General features: G+C 41.9%; 1 protein-coding gene across 1 annotated transcript; it reads right to left on the reverse strand.

Annotated features, from left to right (window-relative positions):
* Positions 1-6,836: 6,836 nt before the first annotated feature.
* On the reverse strand, positions 6,837-22,621 carry ZC3HC1 (zinc finger C3HC-type containing 1). The gene is made up of 10 exons (XM_068973051.1): positions 22,303-22,621; positions 20,341-20,452; positions 16,874-17,024; positions 16,241-16,324; positions 13,467-13,594; positions 12,023-12,177; positions 10,807-11,050; positions 10,267-10,479; positions 9,616-9,822; positions 6,837-7,224 (listed from the first exon to the last, which is right to left on the reverse strand). The coding sequence occupies exons 1-10, from the start codon at positions 22,446-22,448 to the stop codon at positions 7,156-7,158; spliced, it is 1,509 nt and encodes a 502-aa protein (XP_068829152.1). The 5' UTR covers positions 22,449-22,621; the 3' UTR covers positions 6,837-7,155.
* Positions 22,622-27,229: the final 4,608 nt, after the last annotated feature.

Consider the following 27,229-nt stretch of genomic DNA (forward strand, 5'->3'; position numbering starts at 1 on the left):
GTGAATAATGCTTCGATGAATATGGGTGTGTACCCATTTCCTTTTTAACAGCTATGAAGATACTCAGCTCAGAGAGGATGTGACTAGATTGTGCGCTCACGTGAAGGTGGGTTGAAGGTGAATAGAGGAAGGTAGGAAAGGAGGGCCCAGCTCCCCTGTTCTTACTACTCTGTGATATAGAACAGGTAGCTTTCCTGTTCAGTCTATAAACTGTGTAGAATGATATCCAGTATGAGCCAGTAAATTACCAACAATGGTTCTTTTTTCCATGCTTACAGATAAAATATAAACCAAAACTAGGCAATGTACGTGGCAACTTTCAAGCTAACACTTCATTGCGTTCTATCTTAATGTTTTCACTTAATGCTATTAATTGCTTTTATTGTTTCTCACCTACCCTATATCAAAGGCAAACAAAAAGTACAGGAGAAACAAAATATAAACACTTTTATCCATGGCTTAAGAAAAGAACATCAAGTTTACCAGAAATCTTTGCTAGGCCACAGACTACTGGTTACAGAATTATAAAGATGTATTTATTTATTATTTCAAGTCGCTCAGTCATGTCCGACTCTTTGCGACCCCATGGACTATACAGTCCATGGAATTCTCTAGGCCAGAATATCAGAGTGGGTAGCCTATCCCTTCTCCAGCAGATCTTCCCAACCCAGGAATTGAACCAGGGTCTCCTGGATTGCAGGTGGATTCTTTACCAACTGAGCTATGAGGAAACGGAAACAAAAAAAATTTCATTGCACAAACAGTATGTGTGACAAAAAGAATCCAAAGAAAATTATATAATTCTATTTTAATACTTTGACTTTTGATTTTTTCAAGTTTTCTTCTAGACATGGGTATATAAATCACAGTGGAGATATAAGACCTGGCATTATTTTTCATGGATATTGCAAACAACTTTCTATACCAACAGAATAATCACAACTAACATTTTAATAGTTTGAATTATATTCTACAAATTTATGTAATCATTCTGCAACTGTTAGATGTTTAGGTTATTGTCAGCTTCTTATTGTAAGTAAGCATGTATTGAACACCTTTCATATATGTAATTCCTGCTCTTTTGAGCTAGGCTCCTGGTTAGGAGACAAACAGTAGTGTTAGGAACATAGGCTTCGAAGGCTGAGTTAGAAAAGTGCTCGGTTAAACACTAAGCAGAGTTTAGTATGTTTCTGGAGTAACAGCTCTCTGTCGTAGTAGAAAAATCAATTTTCAGAGGCTTTCCTGCTCTAGACTGTTCTTGCCTCCTCTTTCAAGTCTAAGATGCAGCCTCTAGCTACAGTATTTACTTCACTATCACTTCAAAATGGCTCAAAATCCATCCTGCCACCCAAGACTTGTCTCCTCCTATGGTTTTGTTAAGCTGGACAAGATTGGCTAGGAAATGGAGCTGGAGGCTAAAAGTGATTTTGCCTCTGTGATGCTGGCTTCCTCGTGAGAATGGTGAAGGCCCTGAAGATACATCTAGAATTCCTTCCAAATCTAGTATTTTATGCTCTAACTTTTACCCTCTGGAGGGCTATTACTGACCTACCTAGAAAACAGTCCATTTTTTTCCTCCCATATCTCACTCTATTGCTGGGTAGCTGACAGAAGTGAGGACAAAAAGCTTAAGAGTATATTAAGGTGGTCTGAATCTTTGGATAATTTTTGGATATACCACCAATCTCCATGACCTACCAGTCCTCCTCAGAGACTTTCCTACAGGTTCCCCTTTTCCTCCCATCCTAGGCGGCTGTAGTGACATGACAGTCAATTCAAACAGAAGCACTATGAAAAGAAAAACAGTAACCACCACCAACACATCAGCCAGGAAGCAACGAGAGGAAAGAGAGCATGGGATAAAGGTGGAATGATAGCCTTTAATTAAAGGGCTTGGGTGCAGCATTCATTTCCAAAGGTATGGGTCACCCAATCCAGATAACAGCTACACAAAGCCAAAGAAAATCTAAAATAGGGATAAAACTAAAAATAGCAAGGAAAACTGAGGAGGAAGAAGTGTTTGTACTTTTGCCCTTGGTCAAGTTGTACAAGCAGCTGTTTCTGTTCTAAGATGGAACAGGGTGGAAGGGATTTAAAAGCTGGCTCCAATGTAGCCACCACTGGTATAAGAGTTTGATGAGTAAATGAGGAAAGCCCCCAAAGAGAATGTTCCACCTGCTAAGTCTATGCAAGTTGGCTAAAATCTAACAGCCAGGTAACAGATGCATTTTGGTACTGGTATCCCATTAGTGATTTTAAGATTCTTCTTTCCCCTGTGAGAGTAGGTCTTGACTTGATGCTCAGAAAAGGGAAATCTTAAGACTCACTGAGCTGAAAGGTATTCCGAGCTGTGTCATAGTGCAAAGAACAGAGGCTGGGGGACATAGGTTTAAGTGGGGGCTCTGTCACACTCTGTGTTTCCCAGGAGGCACTAGTGGTAAAGAACCCACCTGCCAATGCAGGAAATGCAAGACATGTGTGTCCTATCCCTGGATCTGGAAGATCCCCTAGAGGAAGGCGGAGCAGCCCACTCCAGTATTCTTACTTGGAAAATTCTATGGACAGAAGAGCCTGGCAGGCCACAGTCCATAGGGTTGCAAAGAGTCAGACATGACTGAAGCGACTTAGCACACACACACTGTCACATTCTAGCTGTATGACAGAGCAAGACATTATTCAATGTCTGAGCTCCAATCTTAACCTGTGAAAAAAACTACTCAGATGGGAAATGCAACTTGTCTTAGAACAAAACACAGAATCCTAGAGGCCTCAGTGGAGAAAAATAATATAAGGAGAATCTGAAGGCTGGCAGGACTGGCCAAACTAGGAAGTCTGAATAGACTTGAACAGCTGAGGGTCTTCAAGGTACCATCTGCCTTGACCCCTGGGACCCAGACTGTAAAAGGTTCTGACCTGGGAGGGAGAGAAGAAGGTATTGGTAGTTCTATTTACCCATGAGAAAGCCAGCAGTAGATAACACAGAGATTATATAGTACCTCTGTAAGCTACCTAGTTTGGCTAGGTATAAGCGGGGAAATTCTTTATAATGATGATTTATAATGCTATCTTTAAGATAGTAAAGTAGCAAAATTGAAAATTTAGGCAATTTCCATCTTTAAAAGGGTTTGCCAAGTGAAATAAAGAATTTTTTTTCAAATAAAGAACCAAATAAGGAAAAATGGGTTACCAGAAAGGTCAAACCAAACACTTCTAGAGGAGACTCTTGAGAGTCCCTTGGACTGCAAGGAGATCCAACCAGTCCGTTCTGAAGGAGATCAGCCCTGGGATTTCTTTGGAAGGAATGATGCTAAAGCTGAAACTCCAGTACTTTGGCCACCTCATGAGAAGAGTTGACTCATTGGAAAAGACCCTGAAGCTGGGAGGGATTAGGGGCAGGAGAAGGGGACGACAGAGGATGGGATGGCTGGATGGCATCACTGACTCAATGGACGTGAATCTGAGTGAACTCCGGGAGTTGGTGATGGAAAGGGAGGCCTAGCGTGCTGCGATTCTTGGGGTTGCAAAGAGTCGGATACAACTGACTGACTGAACTGAACTGAACTGAACTGAACCCACAAGAATGAATAATAACTTGAAGTGATGTCCTAGTGTGTGGAAGAAATAAAATGCTTTGGAAGATGAAGCTCGTAAGTTCACGCTCATCTGTATCAGTCAGCAGTCTCCAGAGAAAAGAGAACCAATAGGATACATATAAAGAAAGAATTATTATGGGATGTGGCTCACGTGATCACAGAGACTGAGAAATCCTATTACCAACCACATGCAAGCTTGGAAGCCCAGGAAAGCCAGTGGTGGAGTCCCCCGTCCAGCTCCAAAGGCCCATGAACCAGGAGCCCCAATGTTCCAGCCACAAAGAGAGCAAATTCGCCTTTCCTTAGCCTTTTTGTTCTGCTCAGGCTCTCAGTGGGTGATGCCCACTTGCACTGGTAAGGGTGATCTTCTTTACTGCGTTTACCAACTCAAATGCTAATCTATTTTGCCAACACCCTCACAGGCTGATAATATAATATTATCGGAAAATAATATTATTTTTGGCTGTGCTGGATCTTCACTGCGGCGCGTGGGCTCAGTAGCTGTGGTACTTTGGCTTAGTTGCACACATGGTATGTGGGACCTCAGTTCCCCAATCAGATATCGAAACGCTGTCCTCCGCTTGGAAGGCAGATTTGTAACCAGTGGATCACCAAGGAAGTCCCCAGAGATAATGTTTTACCAGCTGTCCATTAACTAGTTAAATTGACACATAAAATTAATCATCACCCCATCTGAGACCACACACTATTTGAAAGTATACTCATCCAGTCTAGTAGCATATTCACCAGAAACTTGACAGGCAGCCTCAAGCCCTCAGGCATAGGCACACCATTAAACCAGCTGGCACTGAGTTCCCTGGTGGCCTAGTGGTGAGGTTTCTGGGCTTGCAATGCCATGGCCTGGGCTCAATCCTAATTGGAGAACTGAGATCTCAGTTGGCGATGTGGCACAAACAAGACAAACAAACAGGCTGGCATTAAGGTCCTTGTAAGGTGGTAACGATGACAGCATCGCTCTCTGCGGCTTTAGAGTCTGCACATTCTGAGCATTTGAAACAATGATCCTTGACTAGCGCACTGAATTCTCCTGACCTCTAGAACACCATTTCCAGACAGGTATTTTTACGTAACTGAACTCACAATGTTTAAAAATAAAGCGACTGTCTTCCCTCCGCACCTGAGCTCTCTGCCTTGATCGGGCAGGCCGCAAACCTCAGGGCCGTCCGTGACTCCTTCCATCTTCTTCCCTCCAAAGGCTGAAGTCACCACTGACATTTCTATCCAAGTACCCATTCCCGTCCCCCTTAGCGCATGCGCTACACACTCGACTGTCCTCCTGAGCAGAAACGCCACTTCCCTGCTGAAAACATTCTCCCACGGCTTCTCTCTCCCCACAGAACTGCCTCAGTGTAACATGAGACTTCAGACTGGCCCAGACTGCATTCTTTCAGCCGTTCTCTTCTACTCAGTGCAGAGATCTTGTCACGGCGGAACACCTGCTCTTTCAGGAACTTAGAAATTCTGCTCCTTTGTTCAACGTTCCTTCAGCCTCAAATATCCTTTTTTCATTAAGCGTCCACCATGAGCAGGGCAGCTTTAAATGTTGAGATGATAAAACCAGACAGACAAGGTCCCTGTTCTCATAGAGCCTACATCTCCAACTCAGCCCAAATCCACACCTTCCCCCAATTTCTCTCCAATTCCATATATTCCATAGATGAGAATTAACTTATTTTATACTGTTTATCACTCTTTGTCTTGTGTAACATTTATGTACACATATATCTTCCAGGCTGGACTTGGAGGGTGGAACTTCTTGAGGGTGGAAACCAGGGTGATCATTCATGCTTGTGTTATATAAGGGCTTGGACAGTGCCACACACGAGACTTAATGTTTCTTAAATGATATCAAGTCTATCCCAATTTGCTTCCATTTATAATTTTAAAAAATCCCACAAAGCCAAAAATAGTATGGAACTCTATTTTAAAGAAGAGTGAAAACCTTTTTTGGTGGGAGGTATAAATTAAAATTATAATATACTCAAAAGAAACACCCAATTATAATCTGAAACTTAGGCTTGTAGTCTATTTGAATACCTTATGTTAATGACTCAACACTACTCCTTAAGAAATTGTGACCTAGAAGCGATGAGCTTCTAGTGAGCAGACTTCTACATAGTCACTAGTCAGCAGATGGCTTCGCATCCTAGGCCAGAAGTCTCATTACTAGAATATTACAAAGCTACCTGTTAACCAACCTCTAAGGGGACCATGGAGACTGGAAATGAGCCGTCAAGCCATTCATCAGCGCCAAAGGCAAAGGAGTGTCCCTAGGAAAATAACCTGGAGGCAACCTCTACCAGTCTTACCCACTGATGGAGGCTTAAGAGCAAATTCAACACTATGTACCATCTTTAAAAAGTCAGGATTGAGAAAAATAACAGATTTAAAATCTGACATACATGAAAAAAAGGAGGCTGTCCTTTAGACTAAAGAGATTTATGCAACCCATTACTTTTTGAATTGGATACTGCTGTGGACAAATCAAACGTAAAGGACATTTTGGGAACAACTGGGAATTTTGTATATGGACTGAGTATTAGATATTAAGGGTTTATTTTGTTGGGTGCAATACACAGAAAATTTTTGAGAGATATAAATTTTAGCATGGGTGGAGTATTATATTACATACTATGTTCCTAGAATACTGCAGTATAAAAGAAGTGAGGTATAAAACCAACCTACTGCAGCTACTGAAAGAAAATACGACATTTGGCAGAATACCTAGCTTCCTTCGTGGTCGCTCTCTCTGTGGGTAGTCTATTTAGTTGGGGCAGGTCAGGGTCAACTTCTCCACCTTGGAGACAATGCCCCACCAGCAGTGAAAGAGCCCTGGGGAGCCCCACTCAGGGGAGCCTTGCGTGGAGGGGTCTCTTCTGAAGAGCCTGGCTCCCTTTGGCATCTCTCATTCTTGTTATTATCAAGTGAAGGGAGAAAACCATTAGCTTACTTACACTATAACTCATGAGGAGGTCTGGTGATGCAGAGAACAATGTCTTGTCTCTGTTCAGGAATACCTCTTTGACTAGAATCACAGATAAACTCCAGGCTTTGCAGCCAATCTGAAAACTAAAATTTTGACTTTGTTTACTGCTCCACTGTAGTAGTTTTCTCAGTCTCAGCTTCCTTTATATCAGCCCATTAGACAAGGAGGAAAATAGCTCTCCAACTGTAAGAATCTTAACAAATGCTTTATTAACACACACTGACATATTTCTGGGACATAAGAGTCTCCAAAACACTGCCCCAACCTCAGACACGAAAACTGCTCAAGGCTGGGGTCCTCCCTGGAGTTTTGGAATCAGGCACTCCTTCACCAGGGCCAGGCTCGCCCTGCCTCTCCTGCCCACATCCCTGTGCTGCAAATAAGTCTCCTCTTGTCAGATGCAGGTGGTGACACACATGTCTTTGCAAGGGCAGGGGCTCCTTGTGATTAAACCAGAAAGGAGAAAATCTTAGCATCAGCTGCTCAAAAAGGAATTTAGGCTTTATTTTTCAAAGCCACTCATTCCACTTCTCTGCAGGAAGGGCTGGGATATCTTCAGGATGAGCACAGAGATTCCCACTGCCGGAATATTCGGAATACCTTTCTTGATTTCTCAGAGAGACTCTGTAGATAGAAAAGTTCATTATTAGAGATTAAATTCCTTTACAGAGACAAAGGGTAATAGCTTTAAGATGAGGTCTATAAATTTCTCCCACAAAGATCTAGATATGTCTAGGAGTAAATAAAACAAGTTAATTGTATACTGTGCTATACATAAAGTGAAAGTGAAAATCGCTCAGTCATGTCTGACTCTTTGCAACCCCATGCACTATACATTCCATGGAATTCTCTAGGCCAGAATATCGGAGTGGGTAGCCTTTCCCTTCTCCAAGGGATCTTCCCAATCTAAGGGTCAAACCCAGGTCTCCCGCATTCAAAGCAGATTCTTTACCAGCTGAGCCACAAGGGAAGCCCAAGAACACTGGAGTGGGTAGCTAAAAGCCAAACTAAGAATCCAGAAGCTTGAGTCTGCTGTGATACCACTGCTAACACACTCGGCGCCTCTACAATACGGCTTATGTCCTCCTCCAAGCATCTGTATGTGTCCTCATCTTTGTATGAGAGAGAGGATGACACGTGTGACCCGCCATCAGTGTAGCACCACACACTTTGCACTGACTTCTCATCTGTGATGCTGAACTGGCCCTGTGAACAAGGATTCAGATTCATAAGATGCCTAGCTGGTATTCATGGAATAATCTAAGGCTGAGGAATGAAACAAAGTTAAATGACTCTGAAGAGCTTAAGCTATGACCTTGGCCTTCTCAGCTTCCTGTTTTAGCCAGCAGAGCTAATAATAGGAAGAATCTCACTGCCACTTGATCATGCCTGCGAAGTGATCTGAGATTCTGAGAAATGGTGTTACAGGGAGACAAAACGGTTCACTGAAAGATAAAAGTTCTCAGGGAAGCAGAACACTTGGTTCCCTCTGCCTTGGAGAGTCACAGATGAGCATAGAGTCTCGGTGAGAGCACAAACACATCTAACGAGATAACCCACAAAGTTCCCTCCAACGTCTGACAGAAGATGACATTTTCACTGTTTCCTTATCCTCTTTGTGGCTGAATGTCTTAATAAAGCTCTAGGAGGGCAAAGTTTGAACTCTTACTCGTGACTGAGGGCAATTCAGTTAATACAGTGACAAACTTGAAAGAAATTTAAGTTGGAAAACAGTGTAAACTTTTTTCTAGCTTCAAGATCCTTTATAGGAGAGCCTCTTAAATTTTGTAATTCCCAGTCACACAGCAGCTGTGGGGAATCTTAGCAGACAAGTTGCAAAAACAGACCTTCAAACTCCTGGAACTCAGGGCCACTTATGAGGCCAAATTTTCCCACTACCAAAAAAAAAAAAAAAAAAAGCCCTGAGGGGTTTCCAGTTAGCATGACAGTGACAGAGGGGAGTTAATTAGAACTGCCATACATTTTTTCATGAGGACCCAGGCAGAGAGAACTCATGTGCAAAGATAGACCTAATCTCTCCCATTTGCAAGGTGGGCCAAAACATTTGTCTTCAGGTAGCTTTACGTATTTCCAAGATTTTAAACTGGAAAAATGCAGGGGTTTTTTTTTTTGGGCAAAAACTTGGAAAACCATCATCTGCATATTTACTAAGGGTAAATGAATGTACATTCTTGAGCTTTTAGCATCACAGCAGCTCCCTCCAGTGGAATCCTGTAACCCTACAAAACCATGAATCTGGGAATGCTTCTGATAAACAGCTGCTGGCAAGTATTATTTTACTTTGTCCTTGGAGGGAACAGAAGTCAGAAATTACTATATTTATATCAAGCAGGTGACATGGCAAATTTGGAAATGAGCCAGCAAAGGAAAGAGAATGCAGTTTTCATGATTTCTTAATGCCCACTGTCCTCTCGCTTCCATCCGTGGCATAGAGCAAATGCTTGAGTTGCTTTCTCAGCTTTCGTGACTGGTTTGCTTTTACCCACAAGTGGAACCAGCAGCAGTCATTCGTGTGATGGCAGCTGAGGGTCAGTACACAAGCCTGGGGCCTCGGAACACGGCAAAATAATGCGCCCGCCACGAGGAATGAAGCTGTGCTCATGGCAGCAGAGCACAGAGCTCCATGCAGACAGCTACGTTAACTGGCCAGGGCTCCAAGTCCAAGAGACAGCAACTCAGACGGAAAAAGCAGGTGCTCTCCAACACGAGGCTGGAGCAGTGGCCTGTTACCTCTTGCTGTTTCTCTATCCCTTTTCTACTTCGAGTCATCTAAGTTGAGAAGACAAAGAATTTATCAGAATTTGGTGGAATGACAAATGCTAAACTGCAGAAGGACTGAGCCAGTCCCGTGTTTGTTCTCTAGGATGAACCCAGACTGAGTCCATCTTGACTTGTGAAAAGTGTGGGCAGGCAGGGTGCTAATTATAGGAACAGCCTCTCCTCATCTCATAAACAGCAAGTGCTGCACATGATCAGGGCAACGGTTTATCTCACCGTGGAGTCGGTTTCAGCGGGCTGGTTAGATTGTTTGTGGGCCAAGAGGATGTTCAGCACTGCCTTCCAGCCTGGCTCTGCCGGAGTGCTGGCATCCACCTCCGTACCACTATTCTCCCTGGTTTCTATGCCCAGTGTGATGTTCACCCAAGGGCACCAGTCTCTATGCTGAGACGTGGGATCAAAGAAGCTTCGGGAAGAGGCGTCCTGAGGAAGGAGGCAGAGCAGTCAGTGTTAATGAAGGGCAGACACTGTAAGTCGTCAAATTCAGAATCTCATGATGCTCAAATTTCTAGTTTTATGTTCTCCTTTAAACTCTGCCCATCTACTTCCCTCTCGTAAAAATTCCTTCACTCCCTTTCTGTTAAACCACAACTTACCAGGTCTGTTCCCCTTTCTCACTACTGTCCCTTGGGCTAGACAAATTTATCATGTCTCCAGTAGCCATCCCAAAGAAACTAAAGGCAAAACCCTTAATTTCCCGCCCCCCCGCCTCTAGTCACCCAACTGTCCCATCTTTAAACTTATTCCCACAGCCTCCTATAGCCACAAGACCAGGCTCGGCTCATGCCTGCTTCTCCACGCTGTATACACAGTGAGGGCTCGCATGCTGCCATGCTCAGGGACCTGCAAGCATGCAGGTGGGCTCACCAAGCTGCTGGAAGAGCAGAGGCGAGCCCGTTTGGCTTTTCGAAGAGGACTAGATGGCACTTCCAGGCCGGCGCTGTCTCCTGTTCCCATACTGCGGGTCACTGGGCGGGTTCTGGTGGCGGGGCCAGCAGCCTCCGGCTCGGGACGGTCCACAGGACTGGAGGAGTCCCCACTCCGAGTTCTGGAGACGATGGGACCTGGGCTCTTTTCAGCCTGAAGGAAAGGGGAGATGTTGGACAATGACATTAATGACTATGGTCCGGAGAAATATTTCTAGAAGTATGTGAAAGCTAACATTTATTTTTTTAACATTTTAAAAACTATAAAAATTTAGTTTCTGAATTGTGTAACTGAACTCTTCAAAAATAACACTTCCATACAAAATAATGAATTTAGCATCTCCACTGCAACTAATGAATAAAACCATTCTATGGTATTCTGATCAATTAACCTAAGTTAATTTCCAATTTTTCACCAAGATTTTTGTTAAGAATGATGTTTTTAAAAAGTCCACCCCACACAAGCCAAAGGAGTCTATACCTGCTCTGAGCCTGGGGAAAAGATGGTATCCTGGCTCCGAGTCACCATCCTGCGAGGAGACTCAGGCACCAGAAGGGAGCGCTCTGGCCGGCCCTCAGATCCCGGGACAGGGGAGCTGGTCAGGCCCAAGGAAGCGTCCAGGTCGGTCATGGATGACTCCATCTGCTGGAAGCCCCAGAGCCCCACCTTCCTCATACACTGTGAACAAGTTATCAGGGAGAGCTGCATGGGTTCCAACAAAGAACTAAGAAAAGAAAAGAAAAGAGAGAGGGTTTTCTCAGAAGGTAATACTGCCAAGGGACTAAACATAATGATTTGTGAGTATGCTGCATCTCATCAAATCTCTGGGCAGTCCAATGGCCTAGGGACCACCTCCTCTCAGGGCCCCTATTCTCCAGGCTCAGGACCTAACTTCATCACCTCTTACGAATTTCCTATAGAAAGATCTAGGGGTCTTAGTGTGCCGTCTATGGCAAGATTATTTTAAAGATGAAAGTGTTAAGTCACTCAGTTGTGTCTGACTCTCTGTGATGCCATGGATTGTAACCTGCCAGGCTCCTCTGTCCAAGGGATTCTCCAGGCCAGAATACTGGAATGGATAGGCACTGCCTTCTCCAGGGGATCTTCCCGACCCAGGGATCAAATCCAGATCTTCTATGTTATAGGTAGATTCTTTACTGTCTGAACCACCAGGGAAGCCCCACTTTAAAGGTATGTTTTATAAATTTCTCATGTCCTTTTAAAAGTTTTTCCCTATAAAAGAATAGTCCTTAATGTACCAAAGAAAGTATATTTAAAATAAATCAAAATTGGTCTGAGTCTTCTGTCTCAGAAGGATTCTGTGCCAAACTGAGCAGCTGGAATGGAAACACCAAGTTGGGGCCTAGAGGATTCAGCTGGTGCTTCCTTGGTAGATTTCATCAATTAAACTGATTTTTCCTTTCTAAAACTAGAAAGGAGCTTCACTGCTTACAGGAACACAAATTTCCTACTGGGAAGTGACAGTAAAAGAAACAGTTCAGGGGTGTTCACGAACTCCTGAGTTCTAATTCTGGTTTTGTTGCTAATTCTTACTATCCCTCTTCCGCCCACTTAGGTTTTCTCTGTCACTGCCTTTCTTACACAAATACCACGTGATCTACAAATGCTAAGAGTAACTGATACACATGGGTATACGGTGTCACCACGGTTTATGTCCCCAGGCACATTCGCTAACCTACACGCCCAGCCACACACGGAAAGAATACAGGCAGTGACATGCACTTGGATGTCTGAGCCTAATTTGGTTGCAGTTTTTCTCTCATCAGTCCGGTGATCCAGTTCATCTTCAAGCAGGTGCAGGAGAAGACTGATCCTGTCTTCTGTCAAGCACTACAAAGGAACCAATATGAAAGACTTACACGAATCTCCACCACCATGAACAGAAGCCATAAGGATGCATCTGGATGGTACAAGGCAAAAATCACGGAAAAAATGATAAACACAAAGACAGTTCTCTTCACTCAAGTAGACTTACTTCTAGCAGAGGCTAAGGTATCCACAGGCACTTCCTGACCTGCCCGGGATCTGCTGTGAGAAAGGGAACAGTCTTCCTGGAACTACCTCATCTTTTCTTAGTACCAACTTGCTTTCAAATCACCAACTCCATATTTTCTCTGAAATCTGTAAACTTCAAAACCAAATAATGACTACCACCTATGTCTTGTATCTTGCGCTGACACTGAATTTACTTTATTTTTGGATGTGTTGGGTCTTCGTTGCTGCCTGGCCTTCTGTCTAGCTGCTCACCACGGTGGCTTCTCTTGCTGTGGAGCACGGGCTCCAGGCATGTGGGCTTCAGCTGTTAAGGCATGTAGCCTCACTATAGTTGTGGCTCCGGGGTTCTATAGCATAGGCTCAATAGTTGTGGCTCATGGGCTTAACTACTGCACGTCATGTGAGATCTCCCTGGACCAGGGATCAAACCTGTGTCTCTTGCATTAGCGGGTGGATTCTTTCTCTCTGAGCCACCAAGGAAGCCCTGAATTTGCTTTTGACACAACAAAAGAGCTTGCCAGAATCTTTACTTTTGTTCTAAGAATAATGCAGAACCATGACAGGGTGAAGAAAACTTGCCTTGGCTAGGGACAAGTGGACATTTATAATAGGCATCAGATGTTTATAGTCTGATGCCAAAATATATAATAGTTTCTCAACTGAAAAAGCAAAATAATAGCCTCTACTTCCTACAGTTACAGTCTGTCTTGATAGAATAATCACAGGATGACAAACGGGACAGTAAATGTTCAGTTTCAAAGTACAGATGGGCCAAAGTATTTCAAAATTTCTGTTTACAAGGGAGAAGGGAGTTTATAACTTCTCTAACATTTTCTTTGGAAAATGGTATGCAATAAGCCATATTTCAGTATCTTCTGTTAAGTAGTTTAAGTAACAAATTGAGATAAAATTGAATTTATGCCACTTAGAGCATATCTAAAAGTGCAAATAGAACTCATTTATTTAAACCCTCAAGTCACCTTTCCAATAGAGATTGGAAAAGGTCAGTTGAGAGACAAACAAGCAGTTCTCTTCTTAGCTATCTTCATCCTCTGGTCATTAAAGGAAATGCTGCATGCTGGTGACAACTGAAGGCCACTGTATGCTAGCCAAGAAAAACTCACCATAGTTTTTAAGTCCTCTGGCCTCAAGGAAGGAAGCTGGAGGTCCAAGTGACAAAGGCTTTGAAAACGATCTAGGAATTCATTAACAAGAACAGTGGGCTCATCCAATGGCAACATCCCAAATCGATCTGTGGAAACAGTAAACTGAAGATGATATTGGTGCAAATTACTTTTCAAAAGAAAGCATGCATAGAGCAGCAGGGGAAATGTAAAACAGATGATATTTGATGATATTAAGAAACTACCAAAAAAAAAAGAAACTATCGATTTTTTTTTGGATAGGGCTGTGATGATACTTTTGTGATTGTTTTATTTTTTGGCTGCACTGTGGGGCATGCAGGATCTTAGTTCCCTGACCAGGGATTGAACCTGTACCCCCTGCATTGGGAGTGTGGAGTCTTAACCACTGGACCATCAGGGAAGTCCCTGTGATTATATTTAGAAAGCAGAGTCTCAGGAAAGGTTTCTCAGAAGCAGTCAGGTCTAAGCTGAACTGGAAAGACCAACAACAATGTGTAAAAGTAAAGCCCTAAGGGACAGCATATGTGGGGAATTTTAAATAGTTTCTCAGGCTTGGAACACACTATTCCTGTGCGGAGCCGAGTCGAAGAGAAGGTTAAAGTATAGACAGCAGTCAGGCCATAATTTTATTAATGTATGTTGATGAGAAACTACTGGAAGATTTTTTTTTTTAAAGGAAAAATATATTATAGAATATATGCGCTAGTTTAGAGACTAAGGGGTTAGCCTAGATGCAAAGAAATAAGTATAGCGGGCAGTGGGGTGATCTGAAGTAGTAATCCCTCTAAGATATCAGTGGCACAAGGATGGAGAGAAGGAACATCCATGTGGAATGAAGGAAAATGAACAGAGGCCTGTGGGATCCGATCAAGCACACCAACAGCTGCATAATGGGAGACCCAGAAGAGAGGGAAAGGGGCAGAAACATTTGAAGAAATATGACCTGAAAACTTCCCAAATTTGATTAAAAACATTTACCTGTACATCCAAAAGCTCAAAATCTATGTAAGCAGAGAAAGAGCCACTATGCTAGAGTAAGTAGGAAGTGTACCAAGAATGCAAGCTTGATTAACACCGGTATGACAAGTAACTTGGTGAGAAGGGTGTTCAAGTTACAGTCACACAACAATAATGTAGAAAGAGGGTCTGACAGGAGGCTCTAAAATGAATAAGCCAGTGTTCCCAAAGGGAGAATCAACTAGATAAACACTATTCCTCAGCTCTCAGATTAAAATTAGATGGTTCTACCAATTATAAAGCTTCAAGCCTGCTACATATGACAACATGGATTAATTTCAAAAAAGCTGACTCCCCCTATGAAAGATAGGTTGCAGAATATATACAGAATGACAACATTTATAGAAAAATGTAAAACAAACAAATAGTACCATATATACTGCCTCTAGATACTTGAAAATGTAGATACAGAAACCATGTAAACAAATCATGGTCACTAAATTCACGATAGTAGTTACTGCAGGACAGGGAAGCAGGGAATGAGGCTGGGGAGGACTACACAGCTGTACTTGTAATTCTTCCTGATTAACAGAAAGAATGCAAGGTGAGTGTTTACAAGGGTAGCAAAATGTTAGTAATTGGTGAGGTTGGGTGGTAGATGTAGAGATGCTTCTTGTATTACTATTTACATTTTTTGATACTTGAAACACTAAAATTTTAGAAGTTACTTAAAAAGTTAAAAATAAAACAAGAGACACTTTCTATGGGTCCAAAGAGTTTTGTCTCTGGTCTTGTGAGCCCCCAGAAGGCTGTGCTCAAGGCTTTACTCAATATGCCTCCGAGACCAGCAAAATATAAACAAGTACCACTTGAGACTACGTTTTGGGCTCCCTTGTTCTGAAGAGCTTTGTGCACACATGAGTGGTTTGATTGGAGAAAAAGGGCGTACTGCCACAGCTCTTCCACGGGAAGCTCAAGAGGAGCCTGCACCTGGCCTCTCCAGACTCCCTACGGCGTGGGCGTCCTTGGCTGTGACAGCCTTTGTTATTGTTTGGTCACCAAGTCACGTCCGACTCTTTTGTGACCCACGGCCTGTAGCCTGCCAGGTTCCTCTGTTCATGGGATTTTCCCAGGCAAGAATATGGGAGTGAGTTGCCATTTCCTCCTCCAGGGGATCTTCCCAACCCAGGGCTTGTCTCTGGAATCTCCTGCATGCAGGTGGGTTCTTTACCGCTGGACCACCTGGGAAGCCCCTGTGACACCTTCACTTCAATGCTACCGGTATGTGGTGCTGTTTTACTGTCATAAACTGTAGATCTGTAGTCACTCTCATGTGCAGTCCTGTGAGTCTTCCTTAGCAACTGAACCCTGTTTAACTGCCACCATTAATGCCATTAGTGTACCAGGAAGCCTGGGCAGAACATGGGGCTGGTTTGCTACGGTAAGAAAGGCAGAGTTTGAAATCAGATAAAACCACGGTTATGGCTCCTCACTAGTTGGTTTTAAGATCTCTGATTCTCAGTTTCCCTACCTAAGAATCAGATTGATACTATCTACCTCCCAGGGCCCCTGAAAGGATTAAACAGGATAATGTATGCATGGTTTAATCTCTGTCATGTCAAATGCATTTAATAAAATATTGACTTAAGAATAAATTAATGTCAGTGCTTCTAGTAAAGCACAAGTAGAAAGGAGAAAAAAGAAACTTTAAAGACTAGATTTTTACAAAGAAATAGACAATACGAGAAATGCAATGACCAAAGAGATGATAATTGGGAAATGCTGGGAATAAGTACCTGGAGAGGGGCTGTCTGGCCAGAAACAGAACTTCTCATGGGCAGTACATAAGGCTTTCTTCAGCTCAGCACATCGTTCCTTATCTGAAACCCACATAGGTAACAGTGCCTTAAAAAACACTATCACAGATTCAACATCCAATGGCCAAGAGCCTTTAAGAGTATAGATATAACTAAAAATAAAAATAACTTAGGCAATTTTTAAAGATATGAAATATTAGTAACTGCATCATCTTAATATTTGTCACAAAACAAGTTTTAAATCAAGATTCTAAGACCAGTTAACAAGGAGCTATTATGTATCTTTATAAGGCAGAGCATTCCAAAATGTGAGCCTTCATTAACATCCTGTGTTTCTTAGCCTAAAGTATAAATTTCAGAATCCTAATATAAACATACTGCTGTTTAGTTTCCCAGAATGCATACAGACAGGTTCACTCTAAAGTAGCTGAGCTTTAAAAAAAAAAAAGTAATGACTGAAGCTGATAATTAGGGTGAAGAAAATCACAAATTTAGCTTGTTATATATAGAAGGACACATTCTTTGATCAAACACAAGTGGCTAGTCTTCAGAAAAGCTAGCATAGATATCTTTTGAACTTGGAGAAAAATGTAATTTGTACTTTATACTTACATCTGTCAAAATCAAAAGCTGGTTGTAAAGTGGCACAGAGGAAAGCCTGACAGCTAGAGCACTTCAGCATATCACACTCAACTGTGATCCAGCCGTATTTTGCACAGACCAGTGGAGACAGCTCAGAGGGCTTGCCTGCCCATTTCAGAGAGTATTCATGTTAAGAAAAACATGAGTACATTAAAATGAACAAGTCAGAAATGAAAACTTTAATTCACTCTTAGTATAGTTAGGAATAAACACATTCAGAGGAAAAGCTATGGGAAGCCCTATGTATTTTATATGCTTAAAATGTTTTTTATTACCAGTGGTGGGATGGAGTAGAGAAGCCATTCTATTTTTTTTTTTTTTGCTTAATATGAAATACTAGGGACTGCCTTGCGGTCTAGTGTTTGGGAGTCTACCTGCCAATGATGGGGACACAGGTTCGACCCCTGGTCCAAGAAGATCTCACATGCTGTAGAGTAACTAAGCCTGGTCCACAGCTACTGAAGCCCGAGTACCCAAGAGCCGATGCTCTGCAACGGAAGCCACCACAATGACAAGCCTGTGCACTGCAATGAAGAGTAGCCCCTGCTCGCTACAGCTAGAGAAAGCCTGCATACAGCAATGAAGACCCAGTGCAGCCACAAATAAATACAACAGAATAAAAAAAATGCTAAGGATTTGAAAACACAGTGAAAGTACCCAGATTTTCCTGAGCGATAGGGGATGGTGAAGGTCAAACAACAGAGATATTTATCACTCCTCTGTGCTGCCCTACTTTTACCTTCTGAAAAATAAAGTCAGTAAAATTATTCATTATTCATCCTTGCCCTAAATTTGACTGTTATATACTAATGTGTGTAGGTGGTATGTGTGTCTGAAATAGGCTGAGAGCATTAAGAGCATCTACAAGTATGGGGAAAATAAAATCATTTATTGATCTTTAACATTCAACACTTTTTTTTGTTTACCTACAGAGCTCTTGTTTTACAGAGCATATACACACAAAAAGGATAAAACACGAAAGTTGCAGGAAAGTTCTGTATTTTTAGAAGGGATATTGGAATTTGAAAACATTTTAATAGCAGCAAAAGAACTGAAGGATAGAAATAGAATCTAGATATAAATGCTAAAGGAGTTTGAATTCTGTAGAATAAAAGAAGGAAACAACAAAATTCTGTGAAGCAATTATTCTTCAATTAAAAACTAAACAAAATTTTTTTTAAAGTGAGAGAATCACTTAACTAGCTTAGGTCAAATAAATTATTATCGTATCAAAGTGGTAATCAAATTAAATTCACTGAGAACAAAAAATAACAAAATGAAATAATTTTTAAATGCTGTATCAATATTAGGAATTAATCCAAGGAACAGCAGTACAAGGATGGTTAAAATACTTTATCTTGCCTGAACAATTTAGTCCTAAAGCCACCAGGGGGTGCAAGGCAGAGGAATAAGCCAGGAGGGTGAGGGGGACAGCTCAGGGCAAGGCGTCAAAGCCGAAGTAAAGAGGGAGTCCACATAGAGGGGGATGTTGGAGCACCCCGGGGTGCTGTAACCAAGTGAGGTGTAAAGAGTATCTACATGGGCCTCCCACTCACCAAATCAGGGGGCACCAGGAATTTCAAAATATATAATAATAGTAATGGATTAAAATCCATTGAATAAAAAAGGAAATCAGGAGACCAAGCTACTACAAACAAGTAAGTTACATACAGTTTGATGAGGAATTATATTTACGTAGTTTCAAAGCATATTCCCACAAAACAGCTTAATTACAAAGGAGGAAAAAGTTATTTTACAACAGTAAACACCCACTTAATCAACTGATCAAAATGATCATCCAGGTATAGGGGCATATCAAAAGCATGCGCCACCTCTGACAGGATGCAATGAGAACACAGCATCACAACTTGCATCTCATCATAACCAAACATCAGACAAATCCAAACTGAGATACGCTCTATAAAATAACTGGCCTATCATTTTCAAAAGTATCAAGGTCATGAAATTCAAAGAAAAACTGAAGATTTTAACTGGATCTTAAGAAGGTTATGATGACTGATAGAATGATTATGATGTGAGGGTTAGACAGTAGTAATTTATTATGTGAATTTCCCAATTTTGATGACTTCATTGTGGTTATGTAGAAGAAAGTCATTGTTTGTGGGAAATATTTGGGAGTCATGAGGTGTCACTTTGGCAACTTACTTTCAAGTACTCAATAGAAGGTTCTTTGCAACCTGTACAACTTTTCTATTAAGTCTGTAATTGCTTTTAGATTAAAAACACTCTAGCAAATAGAAGGAGAAGGCAATGGCACCCCACTCCAGTACTCTTGCCTGGAAAATCCCATGGACTGAGAAGCCTGGTAGGCTGCAGTCCATGGGGTCACTAAGAGTAGGACACGACTGAGCAACTTCACTTTCACTTTTCACTTTCATGCACTGGAGATGGAAATGGCAACCCACTCCAGTGTTCCTGCCTGGAGAAGGCCAGGGACGGCGGAGCCTGGTGGGAGGCCATCTATGGGGTCGCACAGAGTCAGACACGACTGAAGCAACTTAGCAGCAGCAGTAAATAGAAAACGTCAAAAGTGATGTGATGCTGCTTGAGACTAGGTTATAAAAATAATCTAGCTTCTATCTTGCTCTCTCTTGCTTGCTCCCTCTGACTGAAGTCTGCTGCCATGTTTTAACTATTCCTGTGAGAGGCCCATGTAGCTCCAGTCAAAGCCAGTAAAGAACCGAAACCCTCAGTCCAACAGACATGAGGAAATTAATCTTGCCAACAACCACATGAGTGAGCTTAGAAGTAGAACCTTTACTAGTCTAGCCCTGGCCAACACTTTGATGACAGTCTGAGAGAGGCCCTGAACCATAGGACTCAGCTAAGCTGTGCCTAGATTCCTGATCCACAGAAAATGTGAGATAATAAGTGTTTGTGGTTTTAGCTACTAAGTCTGAGGATAATCTGTTGTGCAACCATGTATAACTTTCAGAGGAAAATCTTGAAAGAGACAGGAAATGTACTATAGTCTAAAATAATATTAGGTTTGAGCACTAACAGCCTTACACCATAATTCCAGTTCTACCAGTTACTAGTAAATTGACCCTGGGTAAATCAAATAATCTACCTGAACTGTTTCCTCTTTGCAAAAATGAGATTAAGAATACTTATTTTCAGATGTTTAAGATGAAGCTCAAATGTGATAATAAACATGAAAACACTATATACAACGTCAGTTATTATTCCTTTTTCTCTCAGGCTATTAGTTTCCTCTTCTGTGGGGGGAAGAAAAAAGATTAGCAGTCAAATGTCCCTTAATATTTTATGATGTTAATTTTCCTAAAAAATTTTTTTACCAAGTTTAATTCTAAAAATTAAAACATCAGAGTAAGTGGTCTTATTCCTGGGGGGGGGCGCGGGGTGGAAATTCAGCAGCAGGAGAACATGCAACTCACACGAACGTAAAAGGATATAGAATATGTTTCCACTCTGCTAAAGAAGGCTTCTTTGCTTGTAGATTCCAACGGAGGTTCTTCTGCTTGGGGAGATCCATTAACTGACTGGAATGTGGCAGATGTGTCCTTCCTAAAATAAAGCGGCAGAACTACTGGTAATCCTTTCAAGGCATCACTTTGCCTAAACATTTTGTATCTGGCTTCTCTGTACATCATAATATCAATCACACCACTCTAGATTTTAAACTTTCTAAATTTCACTTCTCTACTTAACATTTTCAGTAGTTCCACAGAATCCAAATTCTTCAGTCTGGCATTCAAATCTCTTTACAGTTTGGTCATAACTAAGTTTCAAGCAATTTCTACTTCACCATGCTCTGCTAATCCTGTACTGGTAAACTGTTTTATCTCACTCTCTGGTCTCTGACAGCACTTTGCATAACTTTTGTAAACACAAAACAAGACTCAAGGCTTCTATCATCAATTATACAACTTGAACCACCTTACAAATTCAACTCTTTTTAACAGCAGAAAATAAGTTTTTATATTTCCACCTAGATTGATACTTGATACCCACTTTTCCCCCAAAGGAACTAATTTGAAAATTTAAATCTAAGTAAAGATTTTTAGGCTATTTCATGAAAAAATTCAAGGAGAAAAAAACAGCAAAACAATTCTTTTATAGTCAATGAAAGGCACTTCAACAGAGCCTGGATAGGGTAAAGGGAGGAACTGCATTAGAAAAAAATAATTTTAATAAAAGTAAGATTACATCAGGGCATCCCTGGTGGCTCAGCTGGTAAAGAATCCCCCTGCAATGTGGGAGACCTGGGTTCCACTCCTGGGCTGGGAAGATACCCTGGAGAAGGGAACTGCTACCCACTCCAATATTCTAGCCTGGAGAATTTCATGGACTGTATAGTCCATGGGGTCCCAAAGAGTTGGGCATGACTGAACAACTTTCACTTTCAAGATTACATCAATCATTATAACTCAAAGTAATTTATTCTAAGAATCCTTCTGAGAGTCACAGAGAGCCTCAGGGAGGTTGGATCTAGGAAAAAATTCAGAGGATTCAGAAATTTGGATAGAAAAAAGTGACATTTATTTTAGTAACCTCTAACTCCTGGGTTTTTCATTGTAAGGACTGATGCTAAAGCTGAAACTCCAATACTCTGGCCACCTCATGCAAACAGTTGACTCATTGGAAAAGAGTCTAATGCTGGGAGGGATTGAGAGCAGGAGAAGAGGGTCACAGAGTCGGACACGACTGAGCGACTGAACTAAACTGAACTGAAATACAGCACTTCTTTCCATTACGAATGAAGATAATTTAAAAAACCACAGTAGCATCAGCAGTATCTGTAAACTTGTCACCATGGAAGTCACAGATATTTTGTCCCCACATTATGGTTATTGCGTATGTTTTGAAATACCGTTTATGCTTAACACTACATCAAAATCACAGTAGACAACATATTTACTACTAAATAAGCGTTTTACTAATGAAGCGTTTTACTGCATCACTTTTTTAATCTTTTACTTCCTGATAAACTGCATTCCAAAGTAAGTGATATCCTTTATAATCCTATGCATTTACTTCATGCATTGAAAAATATAACTTTCTGAGGTGTTCATAAACTTTACCAGGCCGCCAAAAGTGTCTAGGACTTTAAAAAGGTTAAGTCCAACCAAGAGAAATTGGGTGCGCATTTTTAGTTAGCGGTCCTCTTTTTTTCCTCCCGCCCCGCTTAAAAAAAAAAAAAAAAGTCTGCTTAAGGCAAAATTGCGCCCACGGTGTCGGGATCCAGTATCTCCTGAGTAGAAGATTAAAGGCGACTAGGCGAAGTAATCCCAGTCTCTTCAAGACCCGGGTCGAAGCCGCCCCCACCGCCTGAGTTACAGACCCAGGTATCCTCTCTGCTCCGAGTCCCCTAAACCCTTTTCAATTTGCCGTCGCCAGACACAGGCTGCACTCACGCTTCGGCGCCTCCCTCTTCTGGGGCAATTCCCTCATCTATCAGCTGCCGGACTTTTTGGGGAGTCCCTTCTGGAGAGCGAACAACCGCACTCCAATTCTTTTCGACCCCCGCAGCAAAGGCAGTCCCCTCACTGGGCGCCGCCATCTTGGTCCGTGTCCGGGTTACTTCCCCGCGGGTGTGAAGGCTCAGGAACTTCCGTTCTGGGCGGTTAAGATCTTTCTTTGGCTTCCCGCTTGTTAGCCCGAGAGACCTGTGGGGCCTCACCGCGGGGCCCAGCGCTTCTTGGCCACGTTAGAAGGAAGCAAATTCTCGTTTTAGAGCGAGCTAGGGACTTCTCTGGAGGTCCAGTGGTTAGGACTACGTGTTTCCATTGAAGGGGGCGGGTTCAGATCCCCTGGTCGCAGGAACTAAGATCCCGCGTGATGTGCAGCGTGGCCCGCCCCGCAAAAAAAACACAACGAGAGAGACCCTTGCGGGAGGGCTCTGGTTAATCACGAAGTTTAATCGTTTCTTTTATGTACGAGCCGACCTGGGTTGATAGGTTTTTAGAGTTCAACAGGGATGAGGTGCTCAATTTAGTCTTTAGAAAATTAACTGATAAGGTTTAAAAGTTTTAACTCATAGGTTTAAAAAGGTTTAACTCAAGGTTTAAAAGATTTAACTCAAAAGGTTTAAAGTTGTATCTTTTTACATGTGACAGAATGGCGATTTGAGAGTAAATAATTTCGAATTCTTCTTAGAAACAGTGTTATGGGTGGAATTAGAAGTTTCCAGTATTTGCCATCATTGAACACTTATTCCCTGCTTTGTCCAAAAAAATATTTAATGAGGGTGTTCTCCTGACGCTGTCCTCAGCGATGGCAATGACAGCAGTGAATAAAGGAGACATCGTTCTTAGTGGAGTTAGACATTAAAAAAAAAAAGTTATCGTGAACTTTTGAAATTAAAAGTGCTTCAAACAAATACCAAGGGTATAAAGGACCTAATTCAGTCCGCAGATTCTTCTGAGAGCATCAGTGCCGGAATTAAAATAGATGAGATGGTGGGAAAGAGAAATACACAGACTCTTAAGAGGAAAAAAAAAGACTGATATGACTGAGCAATAGGCAAAGTTGAAAGTGGAACCACTCCGACCCTTCTAGCTCACTTTCTGTGGGCTCCTAACTCCAATAATGTTTCCAACCTCCAGGACTTTCGCCTATGGCTCTAAGTCTTTCCACTGATCCTAACTCCAACACCTGTCCTATTTCTTCTCTCCTTAGCCAGCCAGTTCATTGCCAATCATTATCATTCCTTTGCAAAATTTGAATGTGGACTTATAGTTAATATTTAAAACTTCTTGTTCCTTTTGTTATATGTGATAGTAGCATTGTGATTTATGGTTTTCAAAAGTCCTTAGGTACATTTTGAGGTATTTGGGGGTGAACTAGAATGATGTCTGGACTTTAAAATTCTGGATGAAAAGGAAATGTAAGAATAGATGAAAAAAGATGGCAAAATGTTTTGTTTTGTTTTCCAAAATGCTTTGAATTGTTGTCTTTGGGTGATAGATGAGGGCTTATTATTCTTTATATTATTGGGTATTTTTGACAATGTCATAATAAAAAGCAAAATATATAAGTTAAAAAGCATACATTCTCTTGAATGTACTCTCAATTTCTTTGAACCTTTCTTGATTTGTAGTTCTCATTTGGCAAAACCTCAATCACAATAGAATTCAGTGTTCCACCACTCTGCTCTTGAACTCTGTTAGCTGACTATGGTTAAAAAAATGAATGACATGCTGATTTGTCTCTCTTTATTTTCAACCTCAAGTGGGCCCTTAATTTTGCCCAGTAATCATTCTACATTTCCCTAGTGTACCTCCTCTCCTGCCTTCATAGGTGATTTTCACATCTCTTCAAATCCATCCTCCCTGTCTGCTAATGTCCTTATTTCCTATTTCACTTAAAAAACTTAAGCAACCAGAAGAAAACTTTCACAAATTTCCACTCCACATCTACCCACTAGCATATAGAGTACTGAGAATTTTTTTAAGTTCCCATATTCTCATGGTAGTAGGCTCCCCTGGTGGCTCAGATGGTAAAGAATCTGCCTGAAACGCAGGAGATCTGGTCAGGGAAGAGTCCCTGGAGAAGGGAATGGCTACCTACTCCAGTATTCTTACCTGTAGAATTCCAGAGATGGAGGAGCCTGGTGGAATACAGTGCATGAGGTCGCAAAAATTCAGATAGGACTGAGTGACTAACATTTTCACTTTTTTTTCTTTTTTCAGTCTCATGGTAGTAGCCAGAAATCAGAACCAGTTTTAAGTTCAATCAATTGATAACTCATCCCAGTGAAGGAGCTTTTGCAAATCCAAAGACAACCCATTAATTCTGAAAATCAGCCAATCACAGGCTCACTTCAATAAACAAGCCACCAAATGCCAACCAATCAATAATAGTCTCACCCAAGTTATCACCTGTAGGGAGAATGTCAACACCCTTAAACCTCTGAAAGGTCACCAATCCCTGAACTCCCCACTTGCTCAAAATCCAGTATAAGAGTAGCAGTTTGGTTTTTTTCTGAGCTTGTGCCACACTGCTTATCAGTTCAGTTCAGTTCAGTCACTCATTTGTGTCCAACTCTTTGTGACCCCAGGAATTGCAGCATGCCAGGCCTCCCTGTCCATCACCAACTCCTGGAGTTCACCCAAATTCATGTGCATTGGGTTGGTAATGCCATCAAGCCATCCCATCCTCTGTCATCCCCTTCTCCTCCTGCCCCCAATCCCTCCCAGCATCAGGGTCTTTTCCAATGAGTCAACTCTTCTCATGAGGTGGCCAAAATATTGGAGTTTCAGCTTTAGCATCAGTCCTTCCAATGAACACCCAGGACTGGTCTCCTTTAGGATGGACTGGTTGGATCTCCTTGCAGTCCAAGGAACTCTCAAGAGTCTTCTCCAGCACCACAGTTCAAAAGCATCAATTCTTTAGCGCTCAGCTTTCTTCACAGTCCAACTCTCACATCCATACATGACCACTGGAAAAAACATAGCCTTGACTAGATGGACCTTTGTTGTCAAAATAATGTCTCTGCTTTTGAATATGCTATCTAGGTTGGTCATAAAAATTTCACTTTGTCTTGTCTTTTCATATACTGAAAGGTTGGCTTATCCTCTGATAGTACTTTACCTTTCCTCTTGTTACTATAGATCAGTGTTTCTCAAATGGGTGCAATTTTGCCTTCTAGGGGATATTTGGCAATTTCTAGGGACATTTTAGTTTATTACCAGTGGGGTGATGGTAGAGGCTAGGGTTGCTGCTGAACAGAACAGCCTCTTACAACAAAGAATTCAGTTCAGTTCAGTCGCTCAGTCGTGTCCGACTCTTTGCGACCCCATGAACCACAGCACGCCAGGCCTCCCTGTCCATCACCAACTCCTGGAGTTTACCCAGACTCACATCCATGAGGTTGGTGATGCCATCCAACCATCTCATCCTCTGTCGTCCCCTTCTCCTCCTGCCCTCAATCTTTCCCAGCATCAGGGTCTTTTCAAATGAGTCAGCTCTTCACATCAGGTGGCCAAAGTATTGGAGTTTCAGCTTCAACATCAGTCCTTCCAATGAACACCCAGGACTGATCTCCTTTAGGATGGACTGGTTGCATCCACTGGTCCCTGGCAGTCCAAGGGACTCTCAAGAGTCTTCTCCAACACCACATTTAAAAGCATCAATTCTTTTGCGCTCAGCTTTCTTTATAGTCCAACTCTCACATTCATACATGACTACTGGAAAAACCGTAGCCTTGACTAGATGAACCTTTGTTGACAAAGTAATGTCTCTGTTTTTTAACATGCTGTCTAGGTTCGCCATAACTTTCCTTCCAAGGAGTAAGCATCTTTTAATTTCATGGCTACAATCACTGTCTGCAGTGATTTTGGAGCCCCCAAAAATAAACTCAGCCACTGTTGCCACTGTTTCCCCATCTATGTGCCTTGAAGTGATGGGACCGGATGCCATGATCTTAGTTTTCTGAATGTTGAGCTTTAAGCCAACTTTTTCATTCTCCTATTTCACTTTCATCAAGAGGCTCTTTAGTTCCTCTTCACTTTCTGCCATAAGGATGGTGTCATCTGCATATCTGAGGTTTTTGATATTTCTCCCAGCAATCTTGATTCCAGCTTGTGCTTCATCCAGCCCAGCGTTTCTCATGATGTACTCTGCATATAAGTTAAATAAGCAGGGTGACAATATACAGCCTTGATGTACTCCTTTTCCTATTTGGAACCAGTCTGTTCCATGTCCAGTTCTAACTGTTGCTTCCTGACCTGCAAACAGGTTTCTCAAGAGGCAGGTCAGGTGGTCTGGTATTCCCATCTCTTTAAGAATTTTCCACAGTTTGTTGGGATCCACACAGTTAAAGGCTTTGGGATAGTCAATAAAGCAGAAATAGATGTTTTGCTGGAACTCTCTTGCTTTTTCGATGATCCAGTGGATGTTGGCAATTTGATCTCTGGTTCCTCTGCCTTTTCTAAAACCAGCTTGAACATCTGGAAGTTTACAGTTCATGTATTGCTGAAGCCTGGCTTGGAGAATTTTGAGCATTACTTTACTAGTGTGTGAGATGAGTACAATTGTGTGGTAGTTTGAGCATTCTTTTGCATTGCCTTTCTTTGGGATTGGAATGAAAACTGACCTTTTCCAGTCCTGTGGCCATGCTGAGTTTTCCAAATTTGCTGGCATATTGAGTGCAGCACTTTCACAGCATCATCTTTGAGGATTTGAAATAGCTCCACTGGAATTCCATCACCTCCACTAGCTTTGTTCGTAGTGATGCTTCCTAAGGCGCACTTGACTTGGCATTCCAGGTGTCTGGCTCTAGGTGAGTAATCACAGCATCATGATTATCTGGGTCGTGAAGACCCAAAGTGTGTCTGACTC

Source organism: Capricornis sumatraensis, chromosome 5, assembly GCF_032405125.1.
Source record: "Capricornis sumatraensis isolate serow.1 chromosome 5, serow.2, whole genome shotgun sequence".
Lineage (NCBI taxonomy): Eukaryota > Metazoa > Chordata > Mammalia > Artiodactyla > Bovidae > Capricornis > Capricornis sumatraensis.